Below are 19,993 nucleotides of genomic sequence, written 5' to 3'. Positions count from 1 at the left end.
ATTGATGTGGGCGGCATAATCGGTTTCGCTTTCGGGCGCTCAGGCAGCCAGCAGCTGGCCTGTCCATATCCACAATGACAAGAGGAAGAAGACAGTGAATAATTATATTGACATAATATAATAACAAGTAATAATAATAGGTAAGTAATACATTGTGTCCGGGGGTAAAGCGTGCTGACTTCGGGGGGTGATTCTACATTAAACAAGTAAAAAATATAAATAACTTTTACAAAATACTTAAGGCGATGCCATACGTAGTAATGCAAAATCATGTGTTTTTGGTTTGAAAATTTGGTCGCCTAGAAATTTTTCAGATGCTTTAATTAAATACTGCGAGTCGAATACATCTTGGCCTTTGAAATAATCGACTATTTTTTAGATAAGTCTTTTTATAAGCCCAGAAAAGAATAATTTAAAGGCCTATGAAAACTGCTTTAAAGTTCAAAATCTCCTACTTACGAACCCATTTTCGGTTATGATTTTATTGTATAATGCGGCAAATTAAGTTATTTATAAAATGATCGAACAAAAATTAAATATTTATTCCTAAACATCCACAAAATAAAATAAAAGGCACTTTTTGGCCATGTTTTTTTCTTGCATAAATCAAAACAGGCGGATGGTGTTAAGCGGGAATTTAAACCTTATCGCCATCTACGTAAAGGTTGTTATTGATAGCGGCTCAATTTAAAATATTACACGACGTAGTGCATCGCCTTAAGTATTTTATTACTTGCTTTGAGTATCTGGGACTTAGGGACGGGGACCTAGGCGTGCTAAGCACTGAGTAGGGAAGTTGAGGGGTAGGGAGGGGAGCAACGAGCAGGAATTACTTAGAGGTGTTCAATATTAATAATGTTTGCTTGATTTTTATAGTTTATAGTTATAGAACTACTTTCGTAGTGTAAGGTAATACACCACTTTTGGAGTAATTTTAAGTAAATACATCCATTCAAAAATAATGTATGGTATTTGTAATTTGGGAACACAAGACGTTTTTCTCGTGGATATTTTAAATAAAAAAGTAATAATAATAAAATAAATTTTTGAAACAGCCTGTAGCGATCTAAACGTATTCAACAGATAATGCGATTGAACTGAAACTTCATCGTAAATTACGTGTACTACCATAGGCTGAAAACGCATTATTATTATTATTATTTCGTTTAAAAGAAAAACAAACATTTCCAATGTTACGAATAACCTGACAATATTTGAAAATCTCCTACTACCACCACAGTCAGCGAAAAATGTTGTTTGTGTTGTGATGGAGGTCTTATTAGCCAGCCGAGGAATTGAACACACTACGCCTGGGTGGGACACAAACGCGATGTCAACTCAGCCACTGACCGGTAATTACTGTCCTTTTTCCTCGAACACCTTTCTAATAGGACCGAGTGAAAAAGTAGTATTGTACAGTGCGACGCATCACAGCAACCGACATAATATACCTATCTCTTTCCCCCTTCCGTGGAGTGAAGAGTAAATCTAGAGTGTCAGAGTACTTCCATTCCACTCCACTAAAGAAATACCATAGGCAAAAATACTTTCTCCCCTTTCCCCATACAACTTTCTAACAAACCAGAGTATTTTAAAGTACAAAGTAGGTGTAAGTCAAAGATATTAGAAAACAAGTAATATCTTTGGTGTAGGTACATATATCCAAGTTCAGATATCGAACTGTCAGACGCATTAACGTCTACATAATAGCAATTTGGATAATTTTAAGGGCACTATTTTTCTCTAATATCTGTTGAAAAAAAAAGAGAAAAACCATTCAATTGAGCCGAGGTACGATTTACCGGTAGTAGTATATGTACAACTCATCGCTACTTCCAAGTAAACTATAAAAGTTCCCCGAGCACGGGTAGACAAATAATATAAATAAAAAACACAAAATTATTAAGTTTTTGAGTTTTATTTAAACAAAACTACAATAATATAACACATCAACAACAATAATTCATAACAAAATATAATTTTATGAAACTTACGAAGAGGGGTTTTATTTCAGGAATAAAGATATTTCTCAAAACACAAATATTAAAACAATGTTAGTAAAAGTTATATATATATTATTTATATAAGTATAGGTATAATAATAAACTATCAATAAAAAAATAGTAAGCTTAGGTTTTTAAAATGTACTCTAGGTATTTTAAGGTTTTACAGAAACATTGAAAGAGTCATTACGTATACAAAATATGTAAAATGAGTTGAGCAATATATCTGATTGGTACCTTTTAGTCATATTCTATTCACAAGGCACCATATTTGGCATTCCATACAACCTCTTTGCAATTGTTTGGATAGGATTAAAATGCTTTATATGTATTTTTCTTACACAACTCCGCACAGGAGGCCCTAAGAAAATAATTTCCTACTAGCAGATTAAAACCCGCTGATGGTGTTCGCTGTTTGAAAACTACAACGGTTCTTTTTGAAAATAATAGAGGGCGCCACTTCCGTTAACAATTCATACAGAGTACAGTCATTAAGATAATAATATACTATCAGATATGTCATCTTTGCGGATTGCGGTGTGAAAGAAGTTCTGGGAAGGAAAAACGTATGAGGAGTGCATTGGAATCTGAGGGCCAGTGTAACCAAGAGTGACAGACGTATGAATCCATCCCTCCCACTGCAGTGCAAGGCGATGGGTCGAGAGGGTTCTGCTGGAGAAGGCAAAAGGTCTCCCTCAACCAGTATCTACGCAATAGGTGGGCAGGTGTATCCGCCGCCAAGACCTGAACAAACTTCACCCCATGAACCCAGGCGCCCTTGAAAAGTCATACGGCAGAGGTGCTGGTTATCCAATAAATGGTTCTTGGGGCAGCGATACCCAAACCCGCCTCACAAATTGCAATACAAATATAACACACTAAATGCAGATAAAATGCAAGCACCCTGACTATTTTACAAAAGAGTGCATGGAAAGTGTTAAAATAGATAATAGTAAACAACGTTTTTCGGTTTCCAAATTCCTGAGGACATTAATTTGAGCTTAACATCTCACCATCCGATTTTAATTTTCTTGGATGTGACTTACTTGTAAAAGAAACCACATTGTCATGACAAAGGATTCCAATAGGAACTAGCTTGTAGCGAGGAGCTTGTCTTCTCACTGGGCAGGATTTCTGATAGGACGGCTATATTTTAAAGACACAATAAAAGATTGCAATATGACGATTTTCAAATTTGAAATTACTGTTGCAGACTTTCATGTTACCATGTCTAAGAACACCAATTATTATCATAAAGCCCAACTGCAATATTCATAGTTGGTTCAAATTAGAAACTATGTAGCCATACATAATTTGATTATGTTTTCATTCCTCCAAGAAGTTCAGGTCAAATTGTTCATTTTCATACGGTTCCTCAACTGTTTGAACCTCAGGCGCCACTTCATCGTTGACTTCAATGGCGACTTCTTCAACTTCTTGACTGTCCCTTTGATAATTTGCTGATGTAAAAGTTTGGAATTTTTCATTGATAATCTCTTCTACAATTTGCTGTATTGCAGATCTCTGCTCGGCAATCTCCAAGTTTTTGATATCCAAAATGTCTTCGCCTTCTTGCTTCTTTTCTAACAATTTTTTCAAAACTTCGTCAACAATCTCTTGGATCGAAGTATTTTGAAGATAGTTTTTAATATCATATTCTTTAACAGTTTCTCCCAAACTCTCCGGTTCTTGGGCGCTTGTCTGAATTTCTTTCTCCGCTGCAATGCTATCTCGATCATCGCTAACTACCTCTCTCGGCGTTCCTCTTGCAGAATCTTCTCTTGCTTTCTTTACTGGTACCTTTTCTTTCATTCCACTTAAAATATGCTGATGTATATTCTGCTGTTTGTGCCTTATGATGAGTTCTTTGAGTTTTTGTTTAGCCGAAGCTTTCAGTTTTGTATCTTTAATCTTTTCAGCGACTAATTTCTTTCGTAGTTGTTTCCTGGATTGTTCGTTGCTGTGGGCATTTTGGGTTTCATTTGTATCTTTAGTTAATAGTTCGTGTAATTTTTCATCTTTCCCTTCAATAATGGGCGTACTTTCATCATCTTCTTTGTATTTATCGATAATACTCTTGATATTGTCACGGACATGGACGGTTGGTTCTGGTACAATGGGAGCAGCTGTTGGTTTTGATTCTTCTATTATTTGTTTTTCTGAATCTTCCGTAATCTCTTCTAAGGAAGTATCACTCAATTCTGTGTCTGAATAGTGTTCCAGAATATTGGTATAATCCGGGACCAATAAGTTCATATTAAACGGTTCATTTCTCCATGACTTTCGTTCCAGAAGAAACAAGTAAGGTTTGGTTCTGACTTTAAATGGCAGAAGGCTCTGGTAGTTGAAGTTAATGTGAGAGAATCCTTCGATGGAGTCGAGGACGGCGTGGGTTTGAATAAAAGGTTTCAGGTTGGAGGAGTATTTGCTCTTCCCTTCGATTATTAAATGCGTAAAGACATGCAGATCTTCCGCTTGAAGAAATTCACTCTTGTTATAAACCCAGTTTTCATTTAACTGGGTGAACCTCGTCACTCCTGTCTGAGCCGCCAAGTTGTCAATGTGGACATTTATAAATGTGGCATCTTTCAACAATCGATGGAACCTGAAAACAATATTAATGATAAAGTTTTTTATTTTAATTGTGATTTAGGATTTTAAAACAAATAACCAGCAATGGTTATCTCATTTATTAGATTTAGTAAATTTATTAAAATACTGCATACATTTTGTAAAACAGTAAAATCTCGATATTTCACGAAAATTTTCATCCTAATGCGCCAACTCAAAATGAAGCGTGTGATTTAAAAAAATACTTTATCACGCATGAAAAATTAAGTACTTGAAAGATATGATAATCCAGAAGTAAACCAGTTTAAAGGTAAAATTTGGTATTTTGTTGTCAAATTTTAGGCCCTATGCGCAACTAAAGATTCAACGTTTAACTTTTTGCAACTTTTGAACCTTATTAACACATTTCGGCTGGGTATTTTTTGCACTGGCGCTACCCTGACTCCGGGCGAAAATAAAGTTCCTACGCGAATTTCTTTAATTTGTTTTAAATCGCTATATCTTCGAAAATAATTAAAATATTTTAATAAAATTTTCTACATAGTAACTCGGCATACCCAAGCTAAAAAAGTACTAAACGAAAATCGAATATTATTTGAAATGCAACTCAATTAACCTTAAAAAGGAACATAGAAAGAAATTCTAATTGGGTTTCACGGTCATAAAAACCCTCATTCCAGGAATTGAATTATTACAATAACAAATAATATACCATCCTTTTGTTGAAATACCGATGTAAACGAAAGGCAAGAAAATAAATATAAAAAACAGACTTGCATTACGATTCGATAATTATGTACATACAGTTGGAACCTTTATAAAGAGATTGGTATATAATATTAATACATTGAATAATCCCATCTTTTCTGCCATTGAAATGAGGCCGACGCAAAAGGTAGAACTACCCTTCCCGGCGTTAAGCATCAATCGACCGAACGGGTAGAACTACCTTTCCCGGCCGAAGTGTGTTAAAATGGACTTTTCGCCTTAGCCCGTTGGTGTAAAATGCAGTCACCTGGATATGGCAGTTCCCCCGGGATAGTTGACGCCCGCCACGCTTATGAAGGCCAGCAGCAGGACCAAGTTTCCCAGCAAGCAGCCGGCCGCTCCCCACGCCAGTGACCCAAATATCATGCTCTTCCCTCTACGCTCCCATCTGGAAATAAACATTCAACTATATTATATTCACATGATACGATTAACACATTCACGGACACAGTGGCGTGCACACAGGTTTTAATCAAGTTGGCAGTATGAAAAATAGCATGTTAATTGATATTTATGTATTAAAAAAAAAACACCAACAATACCTTCGATCAAGTTATCGATAGGAATGGCTAAGTTGCTGGTCAAATATCCTAATGACTGCTCGATTTATACATAAAATCCAATTACTGGAAATATAAAATTTCCATATTTTTTCCTCTAAATGAACAGAAAATATTATGAAAAAAGGCAATATAATATTATCAACAGATAGAGATTCGAATCGGGTTTCACGGTCATAGAAAACCTCATTCCAGGAATTGAATTATTACAATAACAAATAATATACTATCCTTTTCTTGAAATACCAATGTAAATGAAAGGTACGAAGATAAATATAAAAAGAAGACTTGCATTATGATTCGATAATTGACTGTCCTAAAACGGGAATCCTTCCTAGTTGGACATAAGCATGGAGCATAAAATGTAATCAATATTATAAAAAATAAATAAATAATTATGTACATATAGTTGGGACCTTTACAAAGAGATTGGTATATAATATTCATATAAAAACATTGAATAATTCTGTCTTTTCAGCAATTGAAATGAGGCTGGCGCAAAAGGTAGAACTACCCTTCCCGGCGTTAGGCATCAATCGACCGAAAGCATAAAACTACCTTATTTATTTATCGGCCGAAGTGTGTTAATAGAGGCACCAACAGATGCCACCTATAGCTACATTTGGCAGTGGCGTTATATTTGTACCCGAAGGCACAGCCTTTTTTGGCACAAACGTAAACCAATCGTCCCTTGAATATACACATACATGTACATTTTTGTGTAGAATACAGTCAGCAATGAATACGACATATGTACGTCATATGTATACGTCATTTTGCATACTTAATGTCTGCCTATGACACCTTACAGTAGTGCGGTTGGAGCGTCGATTCGTATTGGTAGGTACGAACTTTGAGCATATTTAGTGTAGATTGATTTCTTGCAATCACTCTATAAATTTAATACTATTCATATTTTAATGTGAGTGAGGTAGGGTAGGCAGTGCTTATGTGCCTAAATGGAATGCACGCCACAGCGTCGCTTTAAAGGAGACGTGATGTGATACAAAGTCTATTGATGTTGTTTAAGAGGAGATGTGATATGACATAATATACATATATGTATTTTAGTCAGAGATACATTATGAAAAAAGGACAGTAAAGTCAAGTTTTGTATTTTAGTGGTATGTAGCATGTCTATTTGTGTCCCAACGCGAACACTTCTTTACTATCAAACCCAAAGGCGATGGTGGTTTTATTACTATGCACTAGTTATAACTTACATGTAATTGCAGGCAGCCGCAGCGGCAATGTTGAAAAGTGGGAACACGTATATGATGAACCTCAGTTCCTTGTGCGGTAAGATGGAGAACAGGAAGACGAAGACGGTGGCGGGGATCAGGAAGGCGAGGGTTCTCTTGTCGAAGTAGGCCCCCACGGGGATTAGCAGCAGGCCGGGGCCCAGTCCCCGGGGCAGGGCGGAATACCAGTACCACAGGAAGGGAGACGTCTGAATTACTTTTTAAGGAAAACTGTTTTCATGTTAAATTACAACTCAGAAATGATGGCTTATTGTTATGTTAAATCAGTGGTCTCAAACCTTAGCTCGTGGGCCACATGCGGCTCTTTGACGAATGGTGTGTTTACTGTTGAGGGATTTTTAAATAGTGTATGGTTGGTGTTCCTTAAGTAATTATTTTATTGCTAATCGTTCATTTACAGAAAATTAATTGTATATCTCTAATATTTGCACATCAGACTATTTTATATTCACAAGTGCATAGTTTGCCCTCGTTGTTTATGCTGTATTTTGAAAAATTGATTTTTTAAATGATTGATATAAGTGTTCATAAGTACTTCGATTTGTAATTAACACTTCAGGCCTCTGGCATATTGACTGTTATATTTCTTAAAGATGCTATCAGAAGGCTAGAGATATGTCTGTATTTCTACTTTGCAATAAAATCCAAATAAATGGAATATTTCTGAATGTATCCAAAAACAAAAAAAACTGTTCTTGAAAGGTGATGAAATTTGCTATTTTGCTATTTGTAATACATGTATATGTGTACATGTAACCTTACGTTTTTTGTCTAAACAATGAACTGAAATTGCTGAAATTGATTAAAAAAAACACCTTTTATTAGACAAATGTACGAGGGTCATCCAGAAAGTAAGGTTACAAAATTTATGTAGGATCGAAAAATGCTTGTATTCAATTAAAATTCACAGAATACTTCAAAAATATATTAAACTATTTGTTAATGTAATCGCCGTCGAGATTGAGAAATTTCTGTAGTAGGGGCAACAGCTTTTGTACGCCAGTCTCATAGATCTACACCGCCAGCTCTTCCAGCCATTTCTTCACAGCTTCTTCGACCTCCCCATAGTTTATCCCCAAAAAACGTTTCACACCCAAAAACTCCAATACTGTCCCAAAAAAAAGATGCCATGACTTTTCCGGCTGAATGGGATGCCTTGAATTTTTTGGTGGATGGGAAAGATGAATTACGCCACTGAAGTGATTGTCTTTTGGATTCTGGGGTGTAGTGATACACCCACATCTCATCCCCCGTCACGGTAGAGTCCAGAAAAGCGTCTCCCTCCTGTGCAAAACGATCTAAAAATTCCGCGGATCACACACGGACGACAGGTGGCGGTAGCGAGCGTTGACCTCTCCATCGGAAGAATTTACTGTGAATGAACAAAATAGCCGACAAACATGCGGGACCAAACAAACTGACTTTTAGGATCCCCCTACACGCCAGGTGCGCCAACGCCCCCGGCATCAGGAGCCCTTGTAACTTTACTTTCTAGATGACCCTCGTATTATAAATAGTATTGTCACCTCACTTTTTTGTTATTTCACATAAAAAAATTCACAAAGTTTCATAAATTTTTCTCAAATTGCGGTTGGAACTTTTAGTTTCAAAGAGATATACATTTTAATTATTCTGTGCTTAACTTTTATATTTAAATATATAAAGCTTGCCGTATTCTTTTTCTAACACCTTTTGGTTCATACTTCTAACAAGAAAGAGTAGATATGTAAAATAACTAACTAACCATCATGCCGTTGCTCGCAGGGGTAGTCAGAGAGGACAGACCGCCAAACAACTCAGTTTTGGCACATACTTCTTGCCTCATTCACATTCATACATACTCTTCTATTATTCTGACTCTTGACATGGCCCGACTCAAGTATCTGATTCACTTGATCGTGCCATGTTTTCCTCGGGCGTCCCTGACTTCTGCTACCATTCACATTTGTGTCATATATTCTTCTTACACTCCTTTCTTCGCTCAGTCGCTCTACATGCCCAAACCATCTAAGCGCCCCTTTCTTAATCTTACCCACTACGCTTACATCAGCCTTACACTCTTGCGGATCTTGCTATTAGAAAATATTTAAGCTTGTAAATCGATAGAGGAGTAATCAATTGTAATTAGTGTTCAAACTTTTGCGTGTAGCTCTATCTGTGTAAACCTAGAGAAGTAATATTTGCACAGCAGATAAAGAAGGAATTGGATATACCAAATAGGCAATGTTTATGCTACAGTTTGTGCGCGTTTAAGTTGTTATTGAATTCGACTCATCAATTGAAACATTTTGCATAATTTAGTAAGGATACTCCCCAGTCAGAGCTCTTGTTCAGCACCGTGTTGAACCAGAACACTTCGGCTTCCGGCCATGTCCAGCGAGACCAGAAGAACGAGTCCACCAACACTGTCAATAGGATCAACCCCGCTGCAGCCGGAATAGCTATCTTCAATAACCTACAATTATTCATTTATTATGAGAAACATACAGATTTTTTAACACAGAGATATACAAACATACACTGTGTCCGGAAACCTGTGGTACAAGCGGGAAACTGGTGAATCTACATCACATAGAAAACCCAAAAACACAAACTTTTTGTTTCAGCTTTACGCTTCGACACATTTTTAAAAACGTTAAATAGTTGATATTAACCCCATAATAACCGATTTTTTCACGAATTCCAAGCAATTTACTCTAAAACGAAAGCTCAAATTAAAAGAAGTTATATCATAAAATTGACTCCAAATGTGAATTAGATATGTACACCAGTTTCCTGCCTGTATACAAGTTTTCGTACACCGTGTATAGTGAAGGGTAAATTTCCAGGAATATTTCCTAAACAGGTATTGTGGGAATTTTCATCTAAATGGTGAAATCCTCATATTATTACAACGAAATTTCATCTTTATTTACAAATGTATCATATTAATTAGAGCATGCTGAGCACAGAACTTTTAGAATGGCCTATGTGTTACGGCTTACGCCGTGAAAATGTTGATATTTGCGGCCGATCGATAAACATGAGATGTCACGATAAAACAAGTGGCACAGCAGTACTGTAGCGCGGCCATTTGAATTATGAATTGTACTGAATTGTATCTTGTGTGATGTCAAGAGACACAGTTGTATACATTTTATCCATGTTTACTTTGTATCTTGCGTGACGTCAAGAGACAAAATTGTATACATTTTATCCAAGTTCACTTTGTATCTTGTGTAACATCAACAGACACAATTGTATACAATTTATCCAAGTTCACTTTGTATCTTGTGTGACGTTATGAGACACAATTGTGTAGATTTTATACAAGTTCACTTTGTATCTTGCCTGACGTCAAGAGACACAATTGTATATAAATTTTATCCAAGTTCACTTTAATTAGAGATATCGAAAAACTAATTTTCCTCTTTTTAGTTTTCTTTTATATATTCAATAATATTTTATTATTAATTTATAAAATCAGTTTAATTATAAATAAGTTCTGCTGTTTAATTATTATTACGCATGACAGCTCTTGGACCCCTTCCGAAGGCGTTATTAAACTGAGGATGTCTTCGGAAAGCGAAACGCGAAGTCATAATAATTACAAAGTACAGAACTTGTTCTGATAATAATTTTATTAAACAAATAAAAAAAAACTTAAAATAGAGTTTTGCAAATTGAGCTTAATAACAATAAATGATTTTACTGTCGTTATTAACTCATTAAGTTATTAACTCTTCAAGTCTAATGCATTTTCAAAAAAAAAAAAAAAAATTAGGGAACAACCTCATTTAGAATAACTTTCTTAATAAAAATTTTAAAAAATCCCGACCTTGGGGAATTTATATTAGGTCAGGGAATATTCCCTCGAGGACATTCCCGATCGCACACTGCTACGTACAAACATAAGAAATTAAACAAACTTTAAGCCAATAGTTTCTTATGCTAACATAGATTAAATACAGATGTTTTATTTTAACTCACAAAAATAAATAAATAATTCAGGGTGTCCGGGGGATTATATGAATGAATATTATACAGGTTGTCCCCGGACACCCTGTATAATTTTAATTCATATAATAACCCAGTTATTAGTGGAATGGTTTTAGAAAACTATTATTATTATTGCATAATGTTATTCTATTTTCCTTAGTGTAACTCGCTCACCAAGCACAAGAACCAGTTTCGTCTTTGGTGAGATTGCGATTATAAATATATTTTGTACCCATATGTAATTTATATAAAACCACTGTACTCATTTATATCTATATTATTACAATTATACTATTTGACACAACAAAAAATGGTTAACATTTATTCAGTAGTTCAAGATGCTATTTTTACAATCATTAGGTATTAAGAGGGATGGCTTCTCTGCCTTCTTCATACAAAACTTAAAATTGATACCCAAATTTGGGTAGCTGTACCTAGGTGATTTTCATGAATTAAAATTTATTTATTTTCAGCTTCCTGTAACTAGCTAATATGTTTAGTCGCTAGTTTGATTAAGCTCCTATCGAACATCAAAAGATGTCACTAAATACTTGTACAGCGTTATCAGAGTATAGACGCCATTTTAAATTGTTTCTAAAAACAGAACATCATAGTAATATTGATATTCGATATTGCCCCGAATAAGTATAAGGTAAGGGCAATATTGGTAACATACAGAATTCACGCATTTATAAATTTAACGATTATTTATTAATTTTTTAGAGATCGTAAAAATAGGTGGATTCATTGGTTTTAAACCATAGATAATTGTTAATACGTGTCGAAGTTAACATACGGAGGAATTATCTTTGGCATCATAGATGCGCAACCGAATCTAAAACCGAACGCCCTCGAATGATCTCTAGTGCTCAAGCCGTTATTTTAAATACACTATCGCTCGAGTGGTTAAAAATAAAAATCGGGTGACTTATTATACAATCCATGCCTCACATGTTCATATCAAAACATAATCCATGCAATAGAGAAATGTTTACCTTAGGATTGTAATGCGTTTCAGATAAAGGTCATAGAGCAGGAATTGTCCCAACAGTAACGCCAGTTCCGCTCTAAATATTATTATGGCCGCTCCCGAGAGACAAATAAATGCCGTGTGTTTTCCGTTCACCCAACTCTCTAACGCTAAAAGCACTAAAATAAATCATGTTTTTAAAATAGTAATAATTGAGAGCTGGTTGTATGTTTTGAGATAACAGTGTTAGTTAGGAGTTTATGTATGTTGTCATTTTTATTTATTTTATTTTCCATATTACAGTTTATTTGAGTTCTGACCACCATACTAGGCTCATGCCCGTATCTTAGTACTTATAAATAAAGGTCCGTCTGCACGCAACGACTTGATGTATAATCAGTTTGTGCAAAAATCACGGTACATTGTGCAGCATCCATACGTTAGCAACTAGATTGAGAAAACAGTTTGTGCAAAAGTCGCAATCATTTGAAATGTATGCAAGCCATTTTGCATTACATATACAGTTTTGCTATCTTAATGAATTTGCTTACAGGCTCGAATTAACGTTGGTGCAAGCCATTTGGGTGGTATTCCATTTTGTCGTCTTAATGTACATGCTTACTTGTGTAATTAGAGTGCAAGTAAGATTATGCATGTGGACGGACCTTAAGTTATATAATGCAATACCTTTACGCAAAAACAAAATAAAGATAAATCATAATAAAAAAATTAGACTGAAGATTTCTAGTGAAATGAGATAAAAATCAAGGCACCTATCTAAAAGAGTAGGTATGTACTTGTCTACGGTCACATAAATTATATCAAATACATACCATAGAATATTAACCGAAATATTTTGACGACATATGTTTGCCTAACTATATCCACCAATGAAAAACTCTGAAAATCTATGGAATAAACTTTCAAAGTTTTTCATTGGTGTATAGTATAATAAGTAGGCTCCGAATGAGAATTTTACTGTCTATATATTTGAATATCTATGGTTTTTTAGGACAAATTTGTTTCATACAAAAAGCCCGAGGTTATCAATCTATAGAAGTTGATTTATGAATGATAGGAGGAGTTGTAAATATTCTATAGTATTTGATGATATGAAAGAAAATGGAAAATATTATAAAGAATGAAAGAGAATAATATATTTAAGTGACAAGAAATTGTGCAATTTAATAAAAAAAGCTCATTCCGTTTCACACAATGCATTTAAAATGCATAATGGCAAAAATACATCGCCATATAATTAAGATTTAATTACTGCAATCTATCAAAAGCATTTTTATTAAAAAACTGATAAAATATCGGAAAAGCAGCTCTACCGCTACCCAAACATAAATATATTTTTCTATCGATTTCCGTTCTGATTATTTATTAACCCTTCATCTCTCTGGCATGTTGACCGTTATATTTCTTAAAGATGCTGTCAGAAAGTCTTAGAATTTGTGTGTATATCCACTTCTCAATAAAATCCAAATAATCGCGATATTTTTTAATGTGTCTGAAAAATAAAAACTGTTTTTGAAAGGTTATGACATATGCTTTAAAATATATATAAATAATATTAGAAATAAACGCACAATTTTTAAAATATTAAAATTAAGAGTTCAAGTTACGTTTTTTCGTCTAGATACTGAACTCAAATTGTGGATTACAAAAAAAAACATATATTTTATTAATAAACATTAAAGCGGCCAATTATAATACTATTGGCAGTAAGAATCTTAAATCGGTAACCGGATAAAACTGAACAGTGCCAAAAGAATAGAGAATAGGTTAGTTTACAAATGATATGAGATTTTCATGGCCAAAAGTATTTTCTTGATTAATTTTTGCAGTTACTATGCCATGTCGCACTTCCTTAGTCTTTAGCCAACGGTTTGGACAGCGTTACACTGTCCATCATCAGGGTAGATGTTGGCTAGAGAAGGAAGAAGGGCAACACGGCATAAAAACCGAAAAATTAATCACAATAAGGTTAGGTTGTTATTTTTTTTCATTGTTCTAGTTTTTCCATGGAACCTCAGAAATGCCATGTGGTAAAAAGTAGAATATTTACCTAACGGCAGCACCATGATATTGGGCAGGGTACGACTGAGATAGAACATGAAGTGGTACTGCGTGACGGTGAGCGCTGTGAACCACCAACTGAAGGTGCCCCCGAATATCCCCTTCAGGCTGTCTCGCAGACGGCACCATGACAGTATCACGCAGGCCGCCAGGCAGAACCGCACTAATCAACAATATAATACCAATTTAATCGCAAGGCGGGCATTACACACTATAGACATGTTGTAGAGTCAGAGATAATGGAATCGCAATTTCGAGAACATATGAAGCCCTTTTTCGCAGTATCCTAGAATATAGCACCATTCTTTGGGCCCTTCTGAGCAAAAACCATATCCTAGAAATAGAAAAGTACAAAAGAGGTTTAAGCGTTACCTATGTATGAGAGAATATACGTACTATCCATTTCTATATCCATCCTTGTTCTTAACAGGAATGCTCGATTTCAACACCTTAGGAGCTTGACGAAAAATATTTTTTAAGCAAAGATTTTTTTAAAGTAACTCTGGAACTATACTTAATCCACTTATATTGAAAGAGGTTAATATACAGAGGTTATAGGCCTTTTTTTAATTTTTATAGCATATTTTATTTAGCTATAAAATTTTACCATATATATCTAGTATATATTCTAAAACTACTACAATAATATTCTATTACCTACTTACTATTATTCGGACTTCAAAAAATTTAGACCAATTGAGACTAACGCATGAAAATCTGCAAGACTTTTAGTTTCCTTAACATTAATTGGGGAGTTCATGGAACATTTTTAATTTTTTAAATATACTCGTGGGAGATCCCATGGAATTTCTTTATACTCCGAAAGCGAGGACTTCTCCCTACCAGTATGCGCCAATCAACAGAGTGACTCAACTGCTTAGTAATTCTGCATTGACCATCGACATTTTCAACATCACTTACAGACAGATCAGCAACTATCTTTTGACGTATGTCATAAAATGGTAAAACTATCCCTGTGAGTTTTTATATATACACGTATGTACCTCAAATTTTTTGTCTTCTCCGTAATATATTGATGCTAACCATTTTATGGAGCACATGAAAAACAAATAAATATTATATCTTAGATAAAAGAATTATCTTAGATAATTTTCGTATTTTCGATATGTACATGTTATGTGAGGTTGTGTGCTATCTTTAACCAAATTGCGTAAATGAGTGCCAATATCCCCTCGCATGTGACGAGACGGTGTTTTCATTATATAACAAACAATAGAAATAATATTTCATTCGAATACAAAATACTTAAATAATTTCAACTAGTTCAATTGTTTCCTGCAGATTTTAAGCACTGTTAGAGAAAGTGAGGTAGCGAACGTAGCAACACATAAGAAGAACGACTGGCAGTAGGTCGTCTCATATAGCGATCCATATTCATCTTAGTGGAAGTGATTAAGCACAGGTTCGTCTTATTCACACCCATGATGCAGGATGTACTATTCAAAGTAACTTCTAAATAGGAAAACATCATAATCTGATGTATGATCGTCCATCATTGTCATATACGAAATACGAACAACGTTTGAATTAAGAATTTACTGGAAATGTAAGTGTGCTTGTTACTTGCCACATTATGTTTTAATTTTGAGAGATAATAACAGGTCTAGATGTATTGTAATATCATTGGTTTGCAAGATATTTGTTCTCAAACAATTATAATATTTCTTTCTTAAATTAATCGCTGAGTAAGATGAGAGTAGGTATAACTATGTGCGATAATAATTTATTGCATTAACGTACACTAAAGCATTAACTGCATAGTTGAAAGGGGGAGTTTTTTTTAACTCCAGTATGTATTGAAACCCATTGTTACGGAAATTGATTACACCGCCGCGTGTGTTGAAATGACTTAGAATTTTGATAGCAGACTACTAAATGCTGGCTATTGGGCTATTGGGAGAAAGCGATCAAATATGTTTAGTTTGGATTACCTGTGTACTGGGCCCAAAACTTGTTTATTTCAAGAAGTTGGACAATGAAAACAACAGGCGATGAAAGCGCCGCTATCGCCAGAGGCCCAAGGAAAGTCCTCGGAACCACTCCTGGGAACTCATAGTGGTCGTACTGTCAGGAAAAACAAACAATCAGCGCTTCGTTGAGGCATTCAACAGATGATATGTTATAAATAGATACGTGTATACCTGAGAAAGGTTATGTCTGTGATACAAAATGTCATGCATTGCCTGAATATTGAAACTCTCCTCCACTTTTGTGAAAGGACAGTATATTAAATGCACGCCGGCAATCAACAACAGTAATTGCGCCATTTTTCCTTTTCATGCGTTCTATAAAATCACATATTATCGTCGATTTTATATAACAAAAATACAATCCGGGAAATGTCAAAGTATTCAAAAATATCCAGCTGATTTCAAGTTATGACGTCATGTGACGTTTAGAGATTTTCATAAAAATAATTAATGATTATTCCAGACAAGTACCGCGTAGCATTTATTTCGTGTTTTACCGTGTGTTGGGTGGCTTATTTTGTCTAAATTATGGCAACACTTAATTTTAAATGTCATAATCGAATTCATAAAAATAATAGTTCTTTCATGAAGATTACAATATTTTAAAAGTGTAGGGTTTAGATAGTTTAGTGTATATTAAACAAATTTCCGCTGAATCTCCTGCAATGTCTTTTTCTCTAAAGGTAATAAACAATTTGAAAGCTAACTTTAGTTACAAAAATTACTGCAAACGATTTTTATCTGTCAGCTCCTCGAACCTCAACAAGAATGTATTACAACGGTTGGAGAATCGGGGACTTGTGAGAGTCGCCGGTGAAGAAGTAGTTCCGTATTTACAAGGACTGATAACCAACGACATGAGGCATCTGGAAGACGGAGCTGGCAGTATGTACACCATGTTCCTAAACACTAAAGGGAGAGTCGTTTACGACTCTATCATTTATAGAACTGAAGACCCTAAAGCTTTTATCATCGAATGCGACAGTACTGTGATAAACCTATTTCAAAAACATTTGAAAATGTTTAAGGTTAAACGGAAAGTTGACATAGAAGAGTTCCCGTATAAAGTTTGGGTTTTATTTGACAAGGAGATCATGAATTGTGTGGATTACATCAAAGGTGACAGTGAATTAAAATCAATGACGAATAGCAACCCTAGTCCTAAATTTGCAACTAAAGAAAATATACTGAGTTATAAAGATCCCCGTATCAATGTCTTGGGCACGAGAATTCTGTGTGATCCTTCACTTAGTAGTGAAATTATTACCAAGAATATGAATATCAGTGATGTAGAAAAGAACGATCTTGATCTGTATAGGATATTCCGCTATCACCTGGGGGTGGCGGAAGGGGTTCATGACCTCCCCCCGGGGAACTGTTTCCCACTCGAAGCCAATGCAGACTTCCTCCATGGAGTCAGCTTCCAGAAAGGCTGCTACATCGGCCAGGAACTGACAGCCAGAACTCACCACACGGGGGTCGTTAGAAAGCGACTGATGCCTTTACTATTTGAAAAGAAATTAGACGGTGAAATCCCAAGCGATACCGGCGTCTACGGTACAAAGGATAGTAAAACATCAATTGGAAAAGTCAGGGGGGTCACTGAACAAGCTGGCCTCGGGTTACTCAGAGTGAACCAAGCTCTGGAAGCAGCTCAGCTCAGTATATCGGGAAATAAAGTTAAAACTTACCGCCCTAAATGGTGGCCGGCTGAAGCGCCAAAAGAAAAGACTCCTCCTTCGGGGCAATAGTCGAATGTTCTCAATAAAAAATTAGTCATTTGGATATCACTTTAGACCACAATAAAATGAGATGCGTTTCTTTATTTCATGTAAATCAGGTACCTACTTGCTTAATGATTTAAAAAGTGTCTATTATTTTCATCCTATTTTGGCAGGAAACGTCAAAGGTATACACGTACACATGACGTCAAAAATGCATTGTGAAGACTCTATTAGTAGTATTACACCAGATTCATCCAAATTTTCGCACTATCCGGTTTCCTATGGACCCCAACACTCTTTTTTTTATTAATTAGTATTATGAAATACATAGTGTGCCGGGCGCCGAATTGTTAAGGCGCTGATAATACCTACCACTTAACAGTCCTAACACATCGCCTTTGAGATTATTTTTCACTCAAATTGCGCTATACAAAAGTACAAATATTATTGATTACTTACCTAGGCGTCTGGTTTTGACTTGGTCGCGCCAGGCGCCGTTTGGCTCAGGGCCGGCCCTGCATAGTCTAGTAGTTTATTCAGTCCTTTTCCAAGTTTTCTATTATAAGGCGGACTGTAGATAGTTGTCTTGGTGTTACATAATTACATGATTTCCTCATCTTCCAGGGCATAGCTATATCATTCACATGGGTTCGATCCTTGGAGTGGCAAGGGATTAAGGAGGGGGTGGGTTGGAAAATTTATTATAAAGTTTTTTGGGACCTCCATTTACCACAACTTAATATTTACATCACATAAATAAAAGAGATGGTGCGAGTATTATTCTCTTTTTTCTTATGCAACACTGAGGCCGAAGGGGGTAGGGGGGTTTGAACCCCTAAACCCACCCCACTTACATATGCCCACGCACTACCTTTGTTGATTTCCTCATCTTCATGTTTGTTGACTACCTTTTTTGATTTCCTTATCTTCATGTTTGTTGACTGTAGGTTTTGTTGGTGATACTTCATAATTTCTCATCTTCGTGTTTTCTTAGATACATTTTGATGTTGTTTTTAAACTTGTTTATCTCCATAGTATTTTTTTATTTTCATTTGGTAGTACATTGTATAATTTTGCAGCACGGAATTTACGTTTATTCTGGCCAAAAGGTGTATTTCATTTTGGGATTTTCAGTAGATTTGAGGTTTTTGTCCTTGTAGTGTAGGTGTGTACTCGTTAAGTGTACGGCTACAACTTATTCAGCCTTTTTTGACGTTGTGTGCGTGCAGAACTTTAAAACTTCCTACCAGAACACGGATGATATAATATTACGTATTTATTGTCAAATTACATCTCTCCAGACTTAATTAATCAATTTCGATTGTTTCAGATAATATAACGAATAACAATGGATACCGCAACAAAAAAAGAAAGCGAAGAGAAGACTTTGATCGTGTTTGACTGTTTTAATTGCAAATTACGTGAGAAAGTGGACTATAAAGGGACGAAGCCGCCATTTGCCCGGGAGTTGATGCTGAAGGAGCCGGGTTACATCATGAGAGACCCCTTCAGCGAGGCGGGGCGCGGCCAGGCACTTGTGCTGGGCAGCGACTGCAGTACGTGCGGCCGGATGGTCTGCCTGGCGAAGGAGTGCAGTGTTTTCTACACTAAGACATTTTGCTTGCCGTGCGCCAGAGATAATTTGGAATCTTTACCCAGTGTAATTAAATCTAAATTGGTTCAGTGCAATAAATGAAATTATATTAGTATGAAATTTAAATATTGTATTTTTATTTAGACGGTCTAATACAAATTTGCAAAGTTGTGCAGTTGGCTAAAACAGAAACTAATGAATGGTGCAAGTGACCAGAAAAGGAACTCACATTTTTTAAATGGTAGCCACAATATCCATAGTAACCCACGAACTACACAGATATGTCTGTACATACATCCAATACTTGTGCGTATCTCTAAATACTATAAAATAAAGTCGCTATCCGCGTCTGTCTGTTTGTGTGCTCAGCTCTTCTAAACTACGCAACGGATTTTGATATGGTTTTCACTATCATTTAGAGATTTTCTTCCGGAATGTGTGTGTATATAATACATGCATATTATATTTATAGAAAGTAGAGAAAAGTCGA

The 19,993-nt window shown here is 35.5% G+C and overlaps 3 protein-coding genes across 3 annotated transcripts; 2 read left to right on the top strand and 1 right to left on the bottom strand.

Annotated features, from left to right (window-relative positions):
* Positions 1–1,960: 1,960 nt before the first annotated feature.
* Alg12 (Alg12 alpha-1,6-mannosyltransferase) lies at positions 1,961–16,577 on the bottom strand. The gene is made up of 8 exons (XM_089641180.1): positions 16,357–16,577; positions 16,147–16,279; positions 14,184–14,357; positions 12,138–12,291; positions 9,475–9,619; positions 7,126–7,352; positions 5,590–5,730; positions 1,961–4,608 (listed from the first exon to the last, which is right to left on the bottom strand). The coding sequence occupies exons 1-8, from the start codon at positions 16,480–16,482 to the stop codon at positions 3,330–3,332; spliced, it is 2,379 nt and encodes a 792-aa protein (XP_089497306.1). The 5' UTR covers positions 16,483–16,577; the 3' UTR covers positions 1,961–3,329.
* A 165-nt stretch (positions 16,578–16,742) lies between these two features.
* On the top strand, positions 16,743–19,373 carry LOC149417078 (iron-sulfur cluster assembly factor IBA57, mitochondrial). The gene is made up of 2 exons (XM_089640753.1): positions 16,743–18,025; positions 19,240–19,373. The coding sequence occupies exon 1, from the start codon at positions 16,851–16,853 to the stop codon at positions 17,934–17,936; it is 1,086 nt and encodes a 361-aa protein (XP_089496879.1). The 5' UTR covers positions 16,743–16,850; the 3' UTR covers positions 17,937–18,025; positions 19,240–19,373.
* LOC149417077 (cysteine-rich DPF motif domain-containing protein 1) lies at positions 19,258–19,605 on the top strand. The gene has a single exon (XM_089641375.1). The coding sequence runs from the start codon at positions 19,258–19,260 to the stop codon at positions 19,603–19,605; it is 348 nt and encodes a 115-aa protein (XP_089497501.1).
* Positions 19,606–19,993: the final 388 nt, after the last annotated feature.

The sequence above is a fragment of the Hesperophylax consimilis genome, chromosome 16 (genome assembly GCF_061612785.1).
Source record: "Hesperophylax consimilis isolate HC1 chromosome 16, BYU_Hcon_1.0, whole genome shotgun sequence".
In the NCBI taxonomy this organism is placed as follows: Eukaryota; Metazoa; Arthropoda; class Insecta; order Trichoptera; family Limnephilidae; genus Hesperophylax; species Hesperophylax consimilis.
Note: the sequence above shows the minus strand (reverse complement) of the source record. Positions and strands in the feature narration are given on the sequence as shown.

What these genes read in the sequence shown, in the direction of transcription:
- Alg12 (XM_089641180.1), bottom strand. Translation starts at nt 16,482, where the DNA reads ATGGCGCAATTACTGTTGTTGATTGCCGGCGTGCATTTAATATACTGT. An exon ending in ACAGACATAACCTTTCTCAG is followed by an intron (nt 16,280 to 16,356) that starts GTATACACGTAT and finishes TTTTCCTGACAG; the next exon opens with TACGACCACTATGAGTTCCC. An exon ending in TATCATGGTGCTGCCGTTAG is followed by an intron (nt 12,292 to 14,183) that starts GTAAATATTCTA and finishes GATTTATTTTAG; the next exon opens with TGCTTTTAGCGTTAGAGAGT.
- LOC149417077 (XM_089641375.1), top strand. Translation starts at nt 19,258, where the DNA reads ATGGATACCGCAACAAAAAAAGAAAGCGAAGAGAAGACTTTGATCGTG.
- LOC149417078 (XM_089640753.1), top strand. Translation starts at nt 16,851, where the DNA reads ATGTCTTTTTCTCTAAAGGTAATAAACAATTTGAAAGCTAACTTTAGT.